This window comes from Equus przewalskii, chromosome 10 (assembly GCF_037783145.1).
Source record: "Equus przewalskii isolate Varuska chromosome 10, EquPr2, whole genome shotgun sequence".
Classification (NCBI taxonomy): Eukaryota; Metazoa; Chordata; class Mammalia; order Perissodactyla; family Equidae; genus Equus; species Equus przewalskii.
Window position 1 is genome coordinate 27,529,669 of NC_091840.1, and position 16,103 is coordinate 27,545,771.

Below are 16,103 nucleotides of genomic sequence, written 5' to 3' on the forward strand. Positions count from 1 at the left end.
CCAAAGTGCAGTCAAAACGAGCAAATGACAGTTTCAGAACATGTAAACATTATATCTTTTTTAAATGGATTGGATCATACTACCTCATTTCTTTATTACTTTGGCCAATAAGCCAGCATTTATTAATGGATCAAGCAGGAAAAAGGATCGGCTCCTTCCTGAATCAGGCTTTTGTTTACGCCACCATGGTCAAGGCTGAATATTTACTGGATCACATGAGACCATGTACCCACGTCAGCGGCCTGGATAAGTCTAAACCCTAGCTGTAAAATGAAAATATGTGATATTAGATTTTTTTAAAAAAATTATTAAAGAAAAACGTGGGCCAGACCCAGTAAATTGCCTCTGAAGATCATTTTATGAAAAAGATAGGACTGTCTTCTTTCTTATTACCTTTAAAATATTCCCCAAACATCCCAGCTTCCCCTAGTGAATCAGATTCAACCAACCTCAACTGATTATGTGTTATGTGCAGACATTGTGCTAAACACTTCCACATGAATTGGCTCATTTAATCGCCATGTTTTACAGGATATTGCCAATTCCTTCCTAATTTTGCCCAACATGTCTTATGTTCTTTTAGCTGCAGCCATAACAATACAAAACCCACCATTTATCAAGTACATTCTATGTGCCAAGCACTATGCTGCATTTTTTAAATGTCAGTCTCCCTTAACTCCAAAGATAGATGTGATTACCTCTAGTTTATAAATGATACTAATGATTAGAGATGGTCACTAACTCCCCAAGCTCACACGACAAGTAACAGCAGAGTTGAGATGAAATTCTAAGACTCTAGCATACAGACCACCTAGACCCCAAGGTTTTCAGTAAATGCCTTTATGGAGCAGTCAAGGATGACTCCTAGGCTGTCCCACAGTCTTACTACAAGGTCATCATTCTACAAACATAGTTTGAACTATCCTCTCATCATGCCTTATCCTTACACTTGCCCATCTCAAAAGTTACTTGCCACTTTTCTGGTCACTCACAGTCTTAAAAGTTCTTCCTGTAATTCAGTCTTACTGACTCAACATTTCAAAAACTGACAACGTTTGGCATCAACAGCAAACTTGGATAATTTCCTATAAAAGTCTCTTAACACCATAAAATTCCCAAGCTGGCAAGCAACCTGAAAATTACCTAGTCCAATGTTCCTGTTTAAAAGGAGAAAGCTGGGGCCCAGAGCAGTAAATCGACTTCCCTAACACCACAGAGCTGGTAGTGGCAAAGCTAATCCTAACTTTGACATGTTCTAACCTCCATCCCAATCATCTTTTCTGCAAACCACCAACTAGCTCTTCCCTATAACATATAGAATTATGCTCCAGGAATAAGAAGTCTCAAAATTCTGGATCTAAGAAAGGTATCTGCTTGTTCTTCCATGGTTTCCTATCTCTGATCTAACTTATTAAGCAAAATAACATCTTGAATGCCATGGCTATTTGGTTTTTGTTTAACAGTTTCTGGCGTGGACCATGTTAAAAAGATCTTTAAAGGTTTAATTACTATTCTACAAACTCGTTTATTCCCTCAAGGAATTCAAGTATTTTTTTGGAGCCTCCTAAACAGGTTATACACTACTTATGGATGTAATATGGTAAAACTATAGAGGATTTTATACTATTTTACCCAGTATTCACAATACTGGGGTTATTTTAAAGAAATAACATAAATATCTATAGACATGAAAACATATGCCAAAAAATGACAAAAACTAGAAACAGCATAGATGTTCAAAAATAGGGAAAAAAGATAAATATAAATAATGCTATTTTAGATGAATAAACTATATGGAACTATTACAAAGAAAATCATGAATATTAAAGTGGCAGACACTAGATAATTGTTCCCCAAATCATTTTCCCTCTGCTCCTGGGCACAAGGCTAGCCTCCAATTCTCAAGATCTTTTGCAATAAGATGTGGCCATGAAACTGACCAGAAGGGATGTACACAGCTTTCCTGCTTGGCCCATAAGAACGTCTCCCATGATCCTCCTCCACAGAATATTTTTTCCATCTGTTGACCTTGATGCCCAGGAGAACACTGGAAGCCATAACTTGAAGAGAGCAGAGGCTCCATCAGCCTTGAGATTCCCAAGTCACTACAAGACGGGATTCCTTCCCTTTTATCACCTCTCCCTCACAAAGTCCCTACACACACACACACATTCATGCTCATCGACACCAACGGACAATTAACGTGAGTGGAAGTAGGCTTCTATTGTGTTACGTCACTGAGATTGTGGGGTTTATCTGTCAGAGTTCAAGATTTCCTGAACTGACACGACTAGGAAGCTACATGGGAAAATACTTAAGATATAAGGTAAAATTTTTTTAAAATACAGTAGTTCCCCCTTATCCGTGGGGGATATGTTCTAAGACCCCCAGTGGATGCTTGAAACCATGGATAGTCCTGAACTCCATACATTGTTTTTTCCTAAAACATGCATATCTACGATAAAGTTTAACTTATAAATTAGGCACAGTAAAAGATTAACAATAAGAAAATAGAACAATTACAACAATATACTACAGTAAAAGTTAGCATAAATCTTAGCAACCTCAACATATGATTTTTTTCTTTCCTTATTAAGAACTCTCACCTTTTCACTTAAAGAAAGCACTTTACAGATTGTCTTTGGCAGATCCAAATTACTACTCTTGCAGTTTGGGGCTATTAAGTAAAATAAGGGTTACTTGAACACAAGCACTGTGATACAGGGACAGCAGATCTGATAACCAAGACCACTACTAAGTGAGTATGGGCAGGTAGTGTATATAGCATAATTATGCTGGATAAAGAGATGGTTCACTTCTGGGGCAGGACTGAGCAGGTCGGCGATGGAAGATTTCAACATGCTACTCAGAACAGCGGACAATTTAAAACTTATGAAATGTTTACTTCTAGAATTTTCCATTTGATATCTTCAGACCTTGGTTGATCTTGGGTAACTAAAACCGCTGAAAGTAAAACCGCAGATAAGGGGTGACTACTGTACAAAGCTTTAAGGTTGCAAAAGTTGTCACTGCAAACTTTGGTAAACAAAAATTTAGTCTATGAGGAATCTGTTTTCCTAAATTTTCTTTGATCCTGTTGTTGTACCATACTTAGCATTAAAACTAACTCAATGACTTCCAGCTCATGTTTGTGACACTAAAACACTTGCATATACCGTCCCCAGCTTGCAAGGGGTGCTGGATCAAGGAGGAACATTTCACTGGAACACACGTTAGCCTAACTGGCAAATGCATAATCAAAACTCTCATTCATTCATTAATTTGTCCAACACGTTTTACCAGGCCAGACAACAGAAATTTATCACTTATAGATGCCTCACATTCTAACTATCAGTATAATCTCTGTATAACTACTGAGAGGTCAAGAGCAGAGGCCTTTTTCCTATCTCCTACCCTTATTTTTTTTCTATAATTAAATTAACAAGCAAAGAAACAAAAACCAACCATCCAGCTGACCAGTTGAAAGGGTCAACTAGGAGATTATAGACAGACTGCCCAGCCAAGCACAGCAAATCCACTTTGTTCTTTCAATTTCTAGGTTCCTGGCTCTCCCCCAGCTAAGAACTAGCGGGCAACACTACAATTGTATCACAAAAGGCCAGAGAGGAAAATAAAGTTTTCTGACACAGGACTGAAAACACCTTAGAAACCAGTCATTTCCTGAACTGCTCTTCATCAAGATTAGAAAGTGGGCAGGCTTTTCCCTAAAGCTCTCAAGTTCAGTGCTAACTAAGGGGCAAGGAGCTTTCTCAAGCGCTGGCTTCTCCCAAGCTGGAACCCAATAAGAAAATACCGTATCCTAAACAATCTCCTTTAACAGGAACAGAGATGACATGGAGAAAGGAACAACACATCCATTGATCCTTAACATCCTGTTCAAGTCTTACAGTGTGGTAGCTGAAAAACATTTTAAACAACTCTAAGCCCCCCAGCCAACACTGGTTTGTCAAATGCAGCTATGAGTTGAGTCTGAGAAGGAAACAGAAAGCTATCCAATACGCTGCAGCCTGGGAAAGTTCCTGTTCTCTCTGACTCTGTACACTCAAAGATCCCCATGCGGTAGAAGCAAGAGGGCAGCTACCAGAGCTGTCTTCTTCATCTCCCCCTCCCTCCTAGCTTCAGATCTTCTCTCCCATTCTCCTTGGAAAGCGGAAAAGCCATTCTAAATCACTTGTTATTCATTCACATATTAATTCAGTCATTCGTTACTGAACATGTACTAAAGGCCAGGCACTGGGTTGGGCACTGGGAGAAAACAACAACAACAGTATTTGTGTATTACCAAAGATACATTCTATAAGAGCAAAGATCATGGCTGCTTTGTTCCACATTTTATCTTCTTCCTGGTCTAGTGCCTCCCTCAAAGAAGGCATTCATCAGCTTTTGAAGAATGAATAAATCAACACATTAAACACTGGGGGTGGGGGTCAGAACCCTCCCATAGGTACATCACTTTATTAGTTCATTTCAAGAATCCTATGAGACATTTATTATTATTCCAACTTCATGGAGGAGGAACGGCCTATGCTCACTCAATAAGTGCTGCCATCAATATCCTTTTCCTAAGGATGAAAGGGAGCTGTGTGTATCATAGGCAGAGGGGGCAGCAGAAGGAGAATATGTTGACTCACATCCTTCAGCAAATGTGTTTATTCCAACTCTGGCATTGCTGCCAAATGCATTGTGAAGCCAGCAGGACTTGGCTCTGGAAAACTCACCTGAAAGTCATAGGCTTCATTTCCCACTGCCAGTCCCTTCAGCCGCTGGGCATGAAGTATTGGACAAAGTTAAAGATTAATTCTGCATTTACTGTGACAAAGGTCCCACTTCTCCCAAATCAGGAGGGAAAGGCATTTGTAGGCTGTCTCCTTCACAATCACTGATAATTTCTCTGCTGCCATCCTGATGGCACCTTAATGCAAATGTAATCAAACCCAAACACTGGCTACCCCATTACCAGTGCAATCTTGCTAATAAAGAGCAATTGTGGCTTTGTTATAAAGGCAATCCCAGACCATTTCTTACCATCCACAGCTCCCCACCCCAACCCCTGCAAGATGGAAATCCTTTAAAGTTTTGTTTAAGGTTACATGAGACAAAAATTGCAAAAAGTTATAGGAAAGATTCAACTGTCAAAGAGAATAAGGTGATAATTACCATATTGCAAAATCCAGGGTCAACCAATATGGTCCTGGCTTTCTTTCTAGGGTATAAATTCACGGAGACAAACTAAGTAAGCAGATAAATTCTGTAATCTATATCTGGGTTAGCTCAAAAGCTTCTGGGAAGCCACCTGGAATTAGAGACGACAATGGAAAATAACTAGTGAACTGGGCCAAATGGAGCTTAGCTGGACTACAGCCAAAAGCTTTAACCCTAACTGGTCTGTTCCTAACAAGGAGAATGATGTAAACTAGACCTACCCTCTCGGTCCTTAAAAGGATGCTGTCCCTGCACAGAGAGGTACCAGGATGGTTTTTACTAACTATTAATATACGCAAGGTGTTATTGTACTAGAACCATAGCTCCTACAGGTTCTTCTACCTCAGTCTTATCCATCACACTCCACTCTTTTGCTGTTGTCATGCTGACCTCTTGACAGTCCCCTGAATTTATCATGTCCCTTCTAATCTCTCTGTTTTTGTAAATGCTGGCTCCTATTGTCATCCCTCCCCCATCACACTCTTCCTGGTCAATCAACCAAAATCTTCCAAGGCAACTCTTCAGCATCTTTCAAGACTCAGCCCAAGCATCTTCTAGCTAACACTACCTACTCTCCTTCCTCTATAGCACTCCCCCCTCCACACTGAGTCAGATGGCCCTTCTCTGTTCTACTCAAATGCTGTATCTCTTTTCATTACAATACTTATCACGTTCTGCTGTAACTACTAATATTTCACTATCCGTCTCCTACTAGATTATGAATTCCTGGAGGGAGAGGTCAGTGTCTTACTCATTCCTATTGGATCCTCGATAACACACACAGTGCACCCTCAACAAATACTGAATGATTAGGTGGACAAAGGAAGCCATTTCATTTTATGTCGCTATACTCACTCTATATAGTAACTGGACCACCGAGAGGGTAAAATGGGTACACAATTTAGTAAACCATAAGTATACTCTCCCAAGTGAAAATGCAATCTATTGTAAATAAGAGTCGGACAGAGCGTAATAAGGCAAAATCGCTGTAAAACGCTTTGCAGTGCTTCAGGCATCTGCTTCATGTCAATAGTGCATCTATTGCTTAGCACGCAATTAATCTTCACAACACAAAAGCATGTATGGATGATCCATGTCTCTTAGCCTTCATCTAATGCTAAAGACATTATCATTATTATTATTATTATTATTATTCAAGCACAAAATTGGAGACATTCGCATTTGCTTCACACGGTTCATAAGAGATAGGATAATTGTCTTTTTTTCCCCTAAGTCTGTCACTCAGAATGTCCCGTAATGGACCACTTGATCTATTAGACCAGTATCTTTTTAATGGGTTTTGTGAGCAAGAAAAAAGGTTGACAAGATAAGGAGTTGGGTTTCTAAAATATTGCTTATTACAATGAAAATATAAATATATTTTATTAAATTGCACACCAACCTGATTATGTCATTTTCCTTCTCTCTCCTGTAGCTCCTTATAACTAAAAGACGTGGACTAAATTTCTTCTCTTAGCTTGCGAACCCCTTCACATTAGGCCCAAGTTATTTTTCTTGCCCTATTCCAGTCACTGACTCCAGCCCATCTACCCCACATGTCCATTGCATCTTACTTCCGATGCTTTATTTTTTCATCCCTTCTTGTCTATAAACACACTATTCTTGCCTCATGGTATGTCTTTTTTTTTCTCTGTTCTTTTGACATCTTGTGTATTCTTCAGGCTTAGTTCAAATGTTTTCTCCTCTTTAAACTCTTCCCCTTGCTCACTTGAATCCACCAAAAATAGAGTTAATTGCTCTTCCTTTATAGTCCCACAGCACTTTGTACACGTCTCTATCACATAATACATACCACCTTATAACTAAGGACCAGCAGTTGTTCATTTTTGTGATTCCTATGCCTGGCACAGAGCTGGCCAGCAATACTATTTTGTTGGACACAGAAGAAACAGCTGAATAACTAATTGGCATTTACAAGAACAGGTCCAAAGTGTCAACTAGTATTGTTATTGATGACAGTGATGAGGGTGATTTTGTGAGAGTAGCTCCAGTTCACTGAGTTACTACTACATGCCAGGCACTACGGCAACATCTTACGTACATTTTCTCCAATCCGCATTTTACACATTTTAGAGAGGCTCAGGGAACTTAAAGACCACACAGAGAGTGAATGCTGAAGGCAGGATTCACATGTAGACTTATCTTGGCTCCAAGGCCCCTGCTTACTCTCATACGATATGTATAATTTGGCCAATGGTTACTGTATTCCACACACCATGCTAGGCATTTGACAAATAGCATTTTGTTCCTTAACAAGCACCCTGTCGGATTAACCCTGGGAAGTAAGTATCCTCTCCATTTTACAGGTTAGAAAGCTGAAGTCTCCCCAAAACTCAACTGTCTACAATCCTAAATGGGCTACAAACTATGAAAAGCATAGCAGCACTTGGAGACAGGCAGCAAAAACTTAAAATCCAAAGAAATGTCAGAATTTCAAACAAATTTTAACCAAGTTCAGTCCACTGAATCCACGCAAAGAACCATAATAAGAAAAATAAAAATCACCGAGGAATTAAATATATTAGGACACTCTATATTCTCTCCATTCATTGCTCCCTAAGTGGAGTCACCCAAGCTTTCCAGTATCCCCCAAAGGGAACCTTTTATTCCAGTTGACAGAGTCCTTACTACATATCTCACTCCTTCCTATTCCTCTCCTTTTGACGATATGGTCCCCCTCCATCTCTTCTATCCCAACCTCCAACATTTATCTATTATCTTCCTTTTCCTTCATGTCTAGACGTCTCTCTGCTATAGCACTTATGTCCTCTGGCAAACAATTAGGCATTATTCTTATTGTTTCATTTTGTGCCTTACTTTCTTGTGCATTGGCTTTTATAACTATTTCTCAACAACTAGGCATCATATTATTTCATATCACTCTACAATATGTGTATGGATCTCAACGTTGATTTTATAACTATATCTTAAGCATGGATCATTCCATAATATAGTAAAGGCACAGATACTGTACATTTGCATAACATGAAGAACATTCAGGATCATTCTGTGATGTTTCTCTCAATAATTCTTTGAAATAGGCAAATGTAATTTCCATGTTACAGATGAGGACACTAAGACTCTAAGAGGCTAAGAGAATTGCCCAAAGTCAGATAGATAATTAAGGAAGAGCTGGATTGCAGGGTGGGTCCTCTACCTTCCATATTCTCTGCAATGGCTTGCTACCATACACATTTATGGTGCTTGGATCTTTTCCTGACCTAAACCCCAGGCCCAAATATGTAATGCTTAATTAAGGTGAAAAATTAAGGGATGTTAAGTATTGACTGCCTAGGATGGCAATCAAACCCCCTCTCACCACTCAAGAAAATGTTCCTCCACATTGACGTTTCTCTTTTCCCCAGGGATTTTCTCTTACTCAGGAAGACTCTCGTCTCACTGCCAGGAGAGTCTCATCTATGAAGATGGAATCTGTCAGTGTCGTGGCTACGTAGCATCAACATGGGAAACTGGATTTAAAGGAAGCATATGACCCAATAAGATCATCAGATAAGAATTCTTTGTTGGGGTGGGACTCTTTTTATTTAATGGAATGTTCTATTTCAAGCCAAACTGACAGCATATATAGTTGGCCACTTGGGAAGCACTTTAAAGTTGGGTCTATCCCGAGTTAGAATTTACAAGCAGAAAGAGAAAAATTCTGTTGCTCCCCTGAGTAATAAGCACTATATTCCCAGATGATTTATTAAACTTTCCAAAGCTCCCCTCAGTATTGGGCTCACAGGGATAAAGTGAGTTACACTCATGACTATGCACCAACGCCTAATGCTGCCAGTCTCATCTACCGGAGAAAGAAAATTAAGAGACATTTCAAAGCTGTTAAGCTAAGACCTCCTTGAAAGCAGGATTCATGGCCAATGTTATAAAATGCACTTGCTGAGGATTTTCTCTTTGCTTTTAAACAAGTTGAAGGGGTGGAAGGTAAAGGCTCTATTCTATCATGGCCTTACAAACTTAAAAAACGCCAGATTTGTAGGAAAAGAAAATAATTGTATTATTGCAAGCTTACTATGCCTCAGATACTGTGCTATGTGAAAATCACTGAACGTATCATCTCATTTAATCCATGTAAAAAACATGTGGGCCACGTTCTATTGTCCCCTTTCTGCATGTAAAGAAGCTGAAGTAAAACACTCCAATTTTCAGATTAGGAAAAGAATGCATGAAATATTCCTTGCTTGTAGGGACTGCTGATCATAAGGCCTTAGTGGCAAACTTGGGTAATGGTCTTATCTGTTTGAGTGACAGTCATGCACAACTCAAACGCTACCTTAATTCCAGCTCTAGACTGCAATCTCCCCAAACTTCCACTTCCAAACTCTCTACGACTTACATCCATTTAACACCATTTATTCTTCCAATTGGAGAAAGCAAAACAAAAAATGATGTATTCATCATTTAAAAAAAGAATGATTTCATCATTAAAGAGAAACATTTAAAGAAATCTTGAACCAAAACATAAATGACATGCTGAATTTTGACTCGGTTAGATGTCCAGGTTGACCCCTGGGGGCTTTGGTTGCCTTACATATAAAATTACCCTACAAATTCTGAGAATACAGGAGTTCAAATATGTGCGATATCATGCAATATATGTGGAAGCACCACATAATTCTAATTGTTATTGCTGCGATTATTATGAATAAACTGACAAAGAAGTAAAGTTATGTATAAGGAAGTAGGATGCATTCTGTAAATTAAATCAGACAGCTGTCTTTGGACCAGGCAATTCTCTCCTGGTGCTGCTAAGCATTCATTCTAGCTGATCTGAGCTGCTTTTGTAAGAAGGGAATGGTGCTCTTGCTAGCACAGGGAAAAATCATCCTAGCTCTCTCTCTCTCTCCCTCTCTCTTCCTCTCATCTCTTCACAGATCTTGGCTGCCTTATATTTTCAGTAAAACGAGATCTGAGTCTAACATGGAGCCCAGATCATGGCACTCCCTCTTCAGCCTAGCTGTGTTGTCCTTAAGTAGCCAAAATTGATTCCATCTCTCAAATGGAAGAAGGCACACATGCTACTCCCCCAGCAGCTAGCTAAGCCTGGCCGAGCAGACCCCCAGTGCCACTTGCCAGCAGCTTCATCACAACCAAACGATTAGTGCAGAGCCATTGACCATACCAATCCCAGGTCTCTGTATTGTAAGTAATATATGTACACAGGCCCAGGGAGAAAACTCCTTGGATATGCTTTTAATTTGGGGGGTAGGGTGGGGTGAGGGTAGACGCCTTTGGTTAACAAAACCCTAAGCTACAAAGCACCAGAGCATTCGTGAAACCAGATGCTACCAACTGAAATTCAGTCGATAACCTCCCATGAGCCAGATCTACTACCAAAATTTTCCTTCTGCAAAATGTTTACACTGCAGCCTTTTGCTGGCCTTTTCTAGTCTGGTATTCCCCAGTAATGAAGCCAGCTCTACCAATACATCAATCTCACGCCTGGTAACTCAGTGAGAACTGGTACCCATTTCCCGGGTAGGGCGAGTCATCCCAAGATACCAGAGAGGTGTTTTGTTTTTTTAAATTTCTTTTTTAAATTCAAGATTTAGTAGGTTCTATGATCACAGGGTTATGTTCCTTTTGGTAAAGCTCAGTCGAGAGGAAATTAAAACTGCAAATCATGGAAACATAAGGGAAAGACCTACTAAACTCTTCCTGCGACACAATTATTCAACCTGAGCACATCACATTCCTATACCTCTTAAGGCTGCCAGATGGGAAAAAAGTCCTCCTAAGTGTGGGAAATGTGAGTCATAATTATATTACTAATCAGAATTGTCACATCCATGGACATCAGTGAATGAGTGGTTCTGCTTATGAAGGGAGGAGGCTACCCTGGCCTTGGAGAAAGAATGACCTGTTAAGTTTCTGAATGTGTAAATATAGTACCTAATATTGCCTCTCTGCCTAAACATCTTCATAAAGTGCAAATTAATGCAGGTCCTAACTAGGCATTTGGAAGGCTAACCTAGTTGTCTGTGGTTAGCTACCAGCTAGCAATTTTGCTCCCACTTTTATCCTCTCATTACATAGCAATGACGATGATTTAGTAAACACAAGTGAAAGACCACGTACTCTACAGCATCCCTCCTGGGTTGGAAATAATCCCCTCCTAATGCTTCTATTTAGATAATTTAGTTGCTGATCCACCTAATCAGGTATGGCTGTGACAGGTATCCCACCAGTGTCTCTTTTGGAGGCTAAGGACAGCCCCATCTAAGGACAGTTCCCCTCTTTGAGGGCCTGACCAAATGCAGGGTAGGGGCTGAGGACAAGGTTTGCAATCTGATCCAGAACCTCAATGAATGTTAACCCTTTGCACATCTTAAAGGGACTCAGCTGGCTTGTCTGATCTGAAAATTATTTGTGATGCTGGAGAGAGGGAGGGAAAGGCTACTTTATAACTAGTGAAATATTGTGGAATGGAGAAAGAGAGTTTGGAATAGACACGTAGAAGAAAAAGATGTAAAATGTGGCCTTGTGAGATGCCACCCAGTGCATCCCTGGATATATAACTGATAGAAACCTTCATAAATCACCTGGGAATCTTTTCTCTTAGATGCAGGAGGAGGTAAAAGAGGTCCCCCCTAGAGCAGCTGGGGTGACCCAGGGCACTTTTTATGGTCTACCAGGTACGCAACGTATCTCTAAAGTGTTACAGAGGTACGTGTCTTAGTTGGGTGGCTGAGCCCCAAACAATAATTTCAAAGAAAAGATTCCCTATTCCTGCCCAAGGAAGTGAACACTGAGACTGAACAGTGGCATTTGGCACTGGGTCCAGGGTAAGGGCAGACAAGAATCAGATCTGGCTCAGAGGGTGGGGATTGGCTGGGCTGCAGGAAGATGCAGGAAACATGTCCCTCCACCCCAATGCTGCTGAAATGTGTCTGCTCACAGGGGGCAAGGTTCTGCCCTCCTCTTCTAGTGACTTCATGGGAAGTTGTCTGAGTCCTCAATTCTGCAGAGGGAATGCAGGCAGAAGGGAGCACTGCAAACGGGCCTTACCCTGGATGCTTAAATGACAGGTGTGACGGGAAGTGGGGCAGACACCGTCCATGAGAGGAGGCACTGAACTGAAGGGGGGAATACTGCTGATCCTGGGGCTTTTTCTCACGGCCCCCGTCCACACCCCCAATTCCCTGCACCAACAAAGACACTGCTTCAAAATCAGAATCCCTCCCAACACAAAGACACACGAACACAGGCAGGCACAAGCCATACCTCATTCACCTCAACGCCCGGCTTCCCATTAGTTCCTAAAACCACAGACTAGCACAAGTAGCCTGAAATCCGGGAGGCTGAGCCAGCACATCTTTGCCACAGGGATTTAGGAAAGACCATGATCTAAAGCAGTATTTATGCTATTGTGTTGTTTCAGGTGGGTTTCGCTTCTATTTGGGGTCAAGGGGGGTGTGCTGGCATGTTTCAGACCATGGCAACCAGGTCCTGATGGGTTTGGGGAAGGCATGGAGGACCTCTACATCTCTCTGGTTCCTCCTGGTACTCTCCAGTCCCGTATCCTCCCGCAGTCTCTGGAAAGTGCCTAGAAACCAGGGAGGGCTCTGCATCCATTTTGCCAGCCTGGAACCACCGAGTTTGGGAACTTTGGAAGCCAAGGGATGGGGGTGGAGGTTGCCAAGGCTCGGATTTCGGCGCCAGAGTTCTCAGCCAGGAAAGCAGTTGAAAATCAACACCCATCTGCCTCTTCTTTCTCATCTCCCACCCCTACTACCTTTCAGGACTCCATACTGATATTATCCCCACTACATACACGCACACGCACGCACGCACACACACACACGCGCGCGCGCGCACACCCTTGAACTTCAAAGGTTTTTAATTCTGAAGGCAGCAAACCTGCAGAGCTGAAAAGGTCTCTGCCAACACCCCCCCCCCCCCATCCTCGAGGCTACTTGAGTGTCTACACACAATAAACCCTACACATTCCCAGCACCACAACAGAACCCAAACCCGCCCCTGACTCCAGCGCGTCCCATACCTGATATGCAGACGATGAAATTGGCTTGAAGAAGAAAAAGCACCTCCCAGACTATTTCCATCCTCTGATTCTCATTCCAAGTGCATCACTCGACGGGAAAACAGGGGGGGCAGGGGGGAGCCCGACACGGCACACACACATACACACACGCACACACTTCCGAGCGAGCGCACACTCGCACTCCCACCCGACAGCCGGCCAGGGGCAGTCACCCCCAAGATCAATATCGCAGTTTGAATTGTTCCGGCAAATCTCCCCTTGGGCTCGACGGATGTGCGCCCCAGATGTGCTGACACATGTCCGATGCCTCGCTGCCCCGGAGGTCTGCCCGCTCGCCGGTCTCTGCTCCTCGCACGAGAGGCGGAAACAGCACTAGCAGCGGCGGCGGCAGCCACCTGAAGCCACCAGCGCTGGGCTCTTCCTGCAAAAACGAGACCCCGATCCGCCGGGCGCCCCAAGAAGACATAGACGATAGCCCCCCGCCGGGCCGCGCCGCGCAGTTCCGGGCCCCCGGCAGCTCGCAGCTCGCTGGCTATGCCCAGGCAGTCCGCGACAAGTTGCCCTCGAAGTCCGCCCCCCTCACCGGGGCATGGTCAAAGGGTGGCTGCTCCGCTCCGGGGCCGTTCTCCTCCAGCTTCCGGGGGGCGGGGGGAGGAGCAGACACAGCAGACAGAAACAGAGAAAGAGAGGCAGGGATTATTGCCCGAAATCGCCGGCCGCCAGCAGCCTCCGCCGACCCTCCCTGCTCCCCAAGTCCGCGCGCAGCCCGCCTCCTCCGAGCCCGGCTCAGGCGGAGCGTCCAGGGCGCCGAGCGGGAACGGTGCGGGGTCGAAGACCCAGGCGCATCGGGGGCCCGCGGGCTCCCCACGACGCGCGCGCGCTTTCGGCTCCTCTGCTATTTTCCTGGGCTCCCCAGAACCCCCAGTTGCCTCGCTTCCATCGCCTGCAACTAGCGCCGCCGCCGCCGCCGAGATTTTCCGCAATGCAACTGCAGGGGTCGTTATTTCCTCGCCTACGGATCCCGATGCTTCCCGATTCGGAGGGGAGGAGGAGGGCAGGTGGGGGCGGAAGGAGAAGGAGGAGGAGGGGAGGCTCGGCCAGGTGAGCGTCCTCGCCGCCGCCGGGAGCCCCAACGTCAGCCCCGCCGCCCCCGCGCCCAGGGGCGGAGGCAGGAGGCCAGGGTGGGGAGGTGAGGCCGAACGCGGCCATAAGGAGGAGGAGAGGGCTGGGCGTCGGAGCTTTGGGCCACCGCGGCGGCCGCCTCGGCCCCAGCCCCGGGCTCCGACTCCTCACTCCGCCCTGCCCCGGCTGCCTATGTCACCCTCCAGGATTTGGGGAGTTTCTCTTCTCCTTAAAAAGAACTTCGCGCCAGCCGCTTCGGCGCGGGAGACCTGGGCGGGACTCATCCAGGGAGTGCGATGCTGCGCTCTCCCACTGCTGCGGAATATTTGGGCTTTTTTTTTTTTTTTTTGCATAATTCATTCCCTGCCCTCTCCCTCTCGTCCATCTCCTTACCCCCCCTCCTCCTTCCCCCTTTCCGCTCCAGTGCCAGAACACGACTTACCCCAGAGTCCTCCTCTCTGCAGGTTTCTAGACCGGGTGCAACTCTTGCCTGCAAGTCCCTCACCTCCCTCCTCCTGAAAGGGGAAAAAACCGTCTTCCCAAGTCCAAGTGCGAGCAGTGGCCGCTGCCCCCTGCGCCTCTGCCCAGCTCCGGGAGGATCCAAGACTATCGGAAACCCCGGTTTTAGGGGAACGGCTTTCCCTTCTTTTCCTTCTTTTATTTTCTTTTTCTTTGGGAAAGCTCAAGTGCTTTGGAGGCTTTTGCTGGGCTCCAGAATACTCTCTGCCGGCGACACTCAGCAGCTTCCACTGAAGATTTCCCTACCAAGTCCGCGCGCGCGCGCGCACACACGCCCAGCGCGCGGCTTTCCAAGGCCCCAGGGGAAGGTGGGGGCGGCGTGAGCACCACCCACCGCCCAGACCGAGGCCGGAGCCCGCGGGTCCGCAGCAGGTCTTGTGGCGGGGCGGGCTGAGGCCGGGGAGGGACTTCTACCCGGTCAGCCGCTTGGAATGTAGATGCGGGGGAAATGCGAGGAAACCCTGCGTTCGGGACTGTTCGCCTGACAGGAGGGCTGGGAGCGAGAGAAGACAGGAAAAATCGCAGCCGATTTCTATGCGTCGATCGCTGCAGGAGCGTTTTGAGAAAGCCCCAGACCTACCTCTTTGGGAGCGCTGAAGAAGAGTTGGGCAGGATAGGGGAATCCCTGGAAAGATGTCGGATTTCTCGGCGCGCCTGTCCGGATTGCAAACTGTGACTTTGGGAGATTTTGCACAAGCGCGGATGGACACACACAACAAACACAAACACACATAACCCGCAGGGGACTTTTTTTTTTTTGCACTTTTTATTTTTTATGTTTAGAAGCCCTTTCAGTGTGAGTCTCGGTCTGATAGCCGCCTAAAAGGTGGATAAGTGGAGAGGAGAAGGAAAGAGAGTACCGTTCATCCGCACAATTTAGTGAGTCTCCCAGGCTGTGTAGCATCCGAAGTTGCGGGGTTGGAGCCAAAGGAGTGACACTGCAGCCTTCCCCGGATTCTTGAACCGACTCCAACTGCCCAGGAGGCAGGCGGGTCTTTTTGCAGACAGGCGGGGTGGGGGTGGGGAGGAGGTGGGAGGGAGCAGAGCTGAAGAGCGTGAGCTTCCTGCGCTGGGCAGACTTTGGAAGCCTCCGCTGCAGTCCTGCCGCCTCACGGGATTCGAAAAAAGAACCACCCGCAGACTTGCCTGCTCTTCCACAAGGAGGTGTGGCCGAGGGATCTGTTCTCTGAGACTTGGG

General features: G+C 44.9%; 1 protein-coding gene across 3 annotated transcripts in view; it reads right to left on the reverse strand.

Annotated features, from left to right (window-relative positions):
* Nucleotides 1-15,605, reverse strand: part of CA10 (carbonic anhydrase 10) — a 476,991-nt gene extending 461,386 nt beyond the window's left edge. The window contains exons 1-2 of one of the 3 annotated variants that reach the window (XM_070562243.1): nt 15,486-15,605; nt 13,265-13,898 (exon numbers count right to left, since the gene is read on the reverse strand). In XM_070562243.1, the coding sequence (XP_070418344.1) occupies nt 13,265-13,325 (61 nt within the window). In that variant the 5' untranslated portion in view covers nt 13,326-13,898; nt 15,486-15,605. Of the gene's footprint in view, nt 1-13,264; nt 14,717-14,828 lie in introns of those variants that run through there. The other 2 variants (XM_070562241.1, XM_070562242.1) reach the window with 2 other exon arrangements.
* Nucleotides 15,606-16,103: the final 498 nt, after the last annotated feature.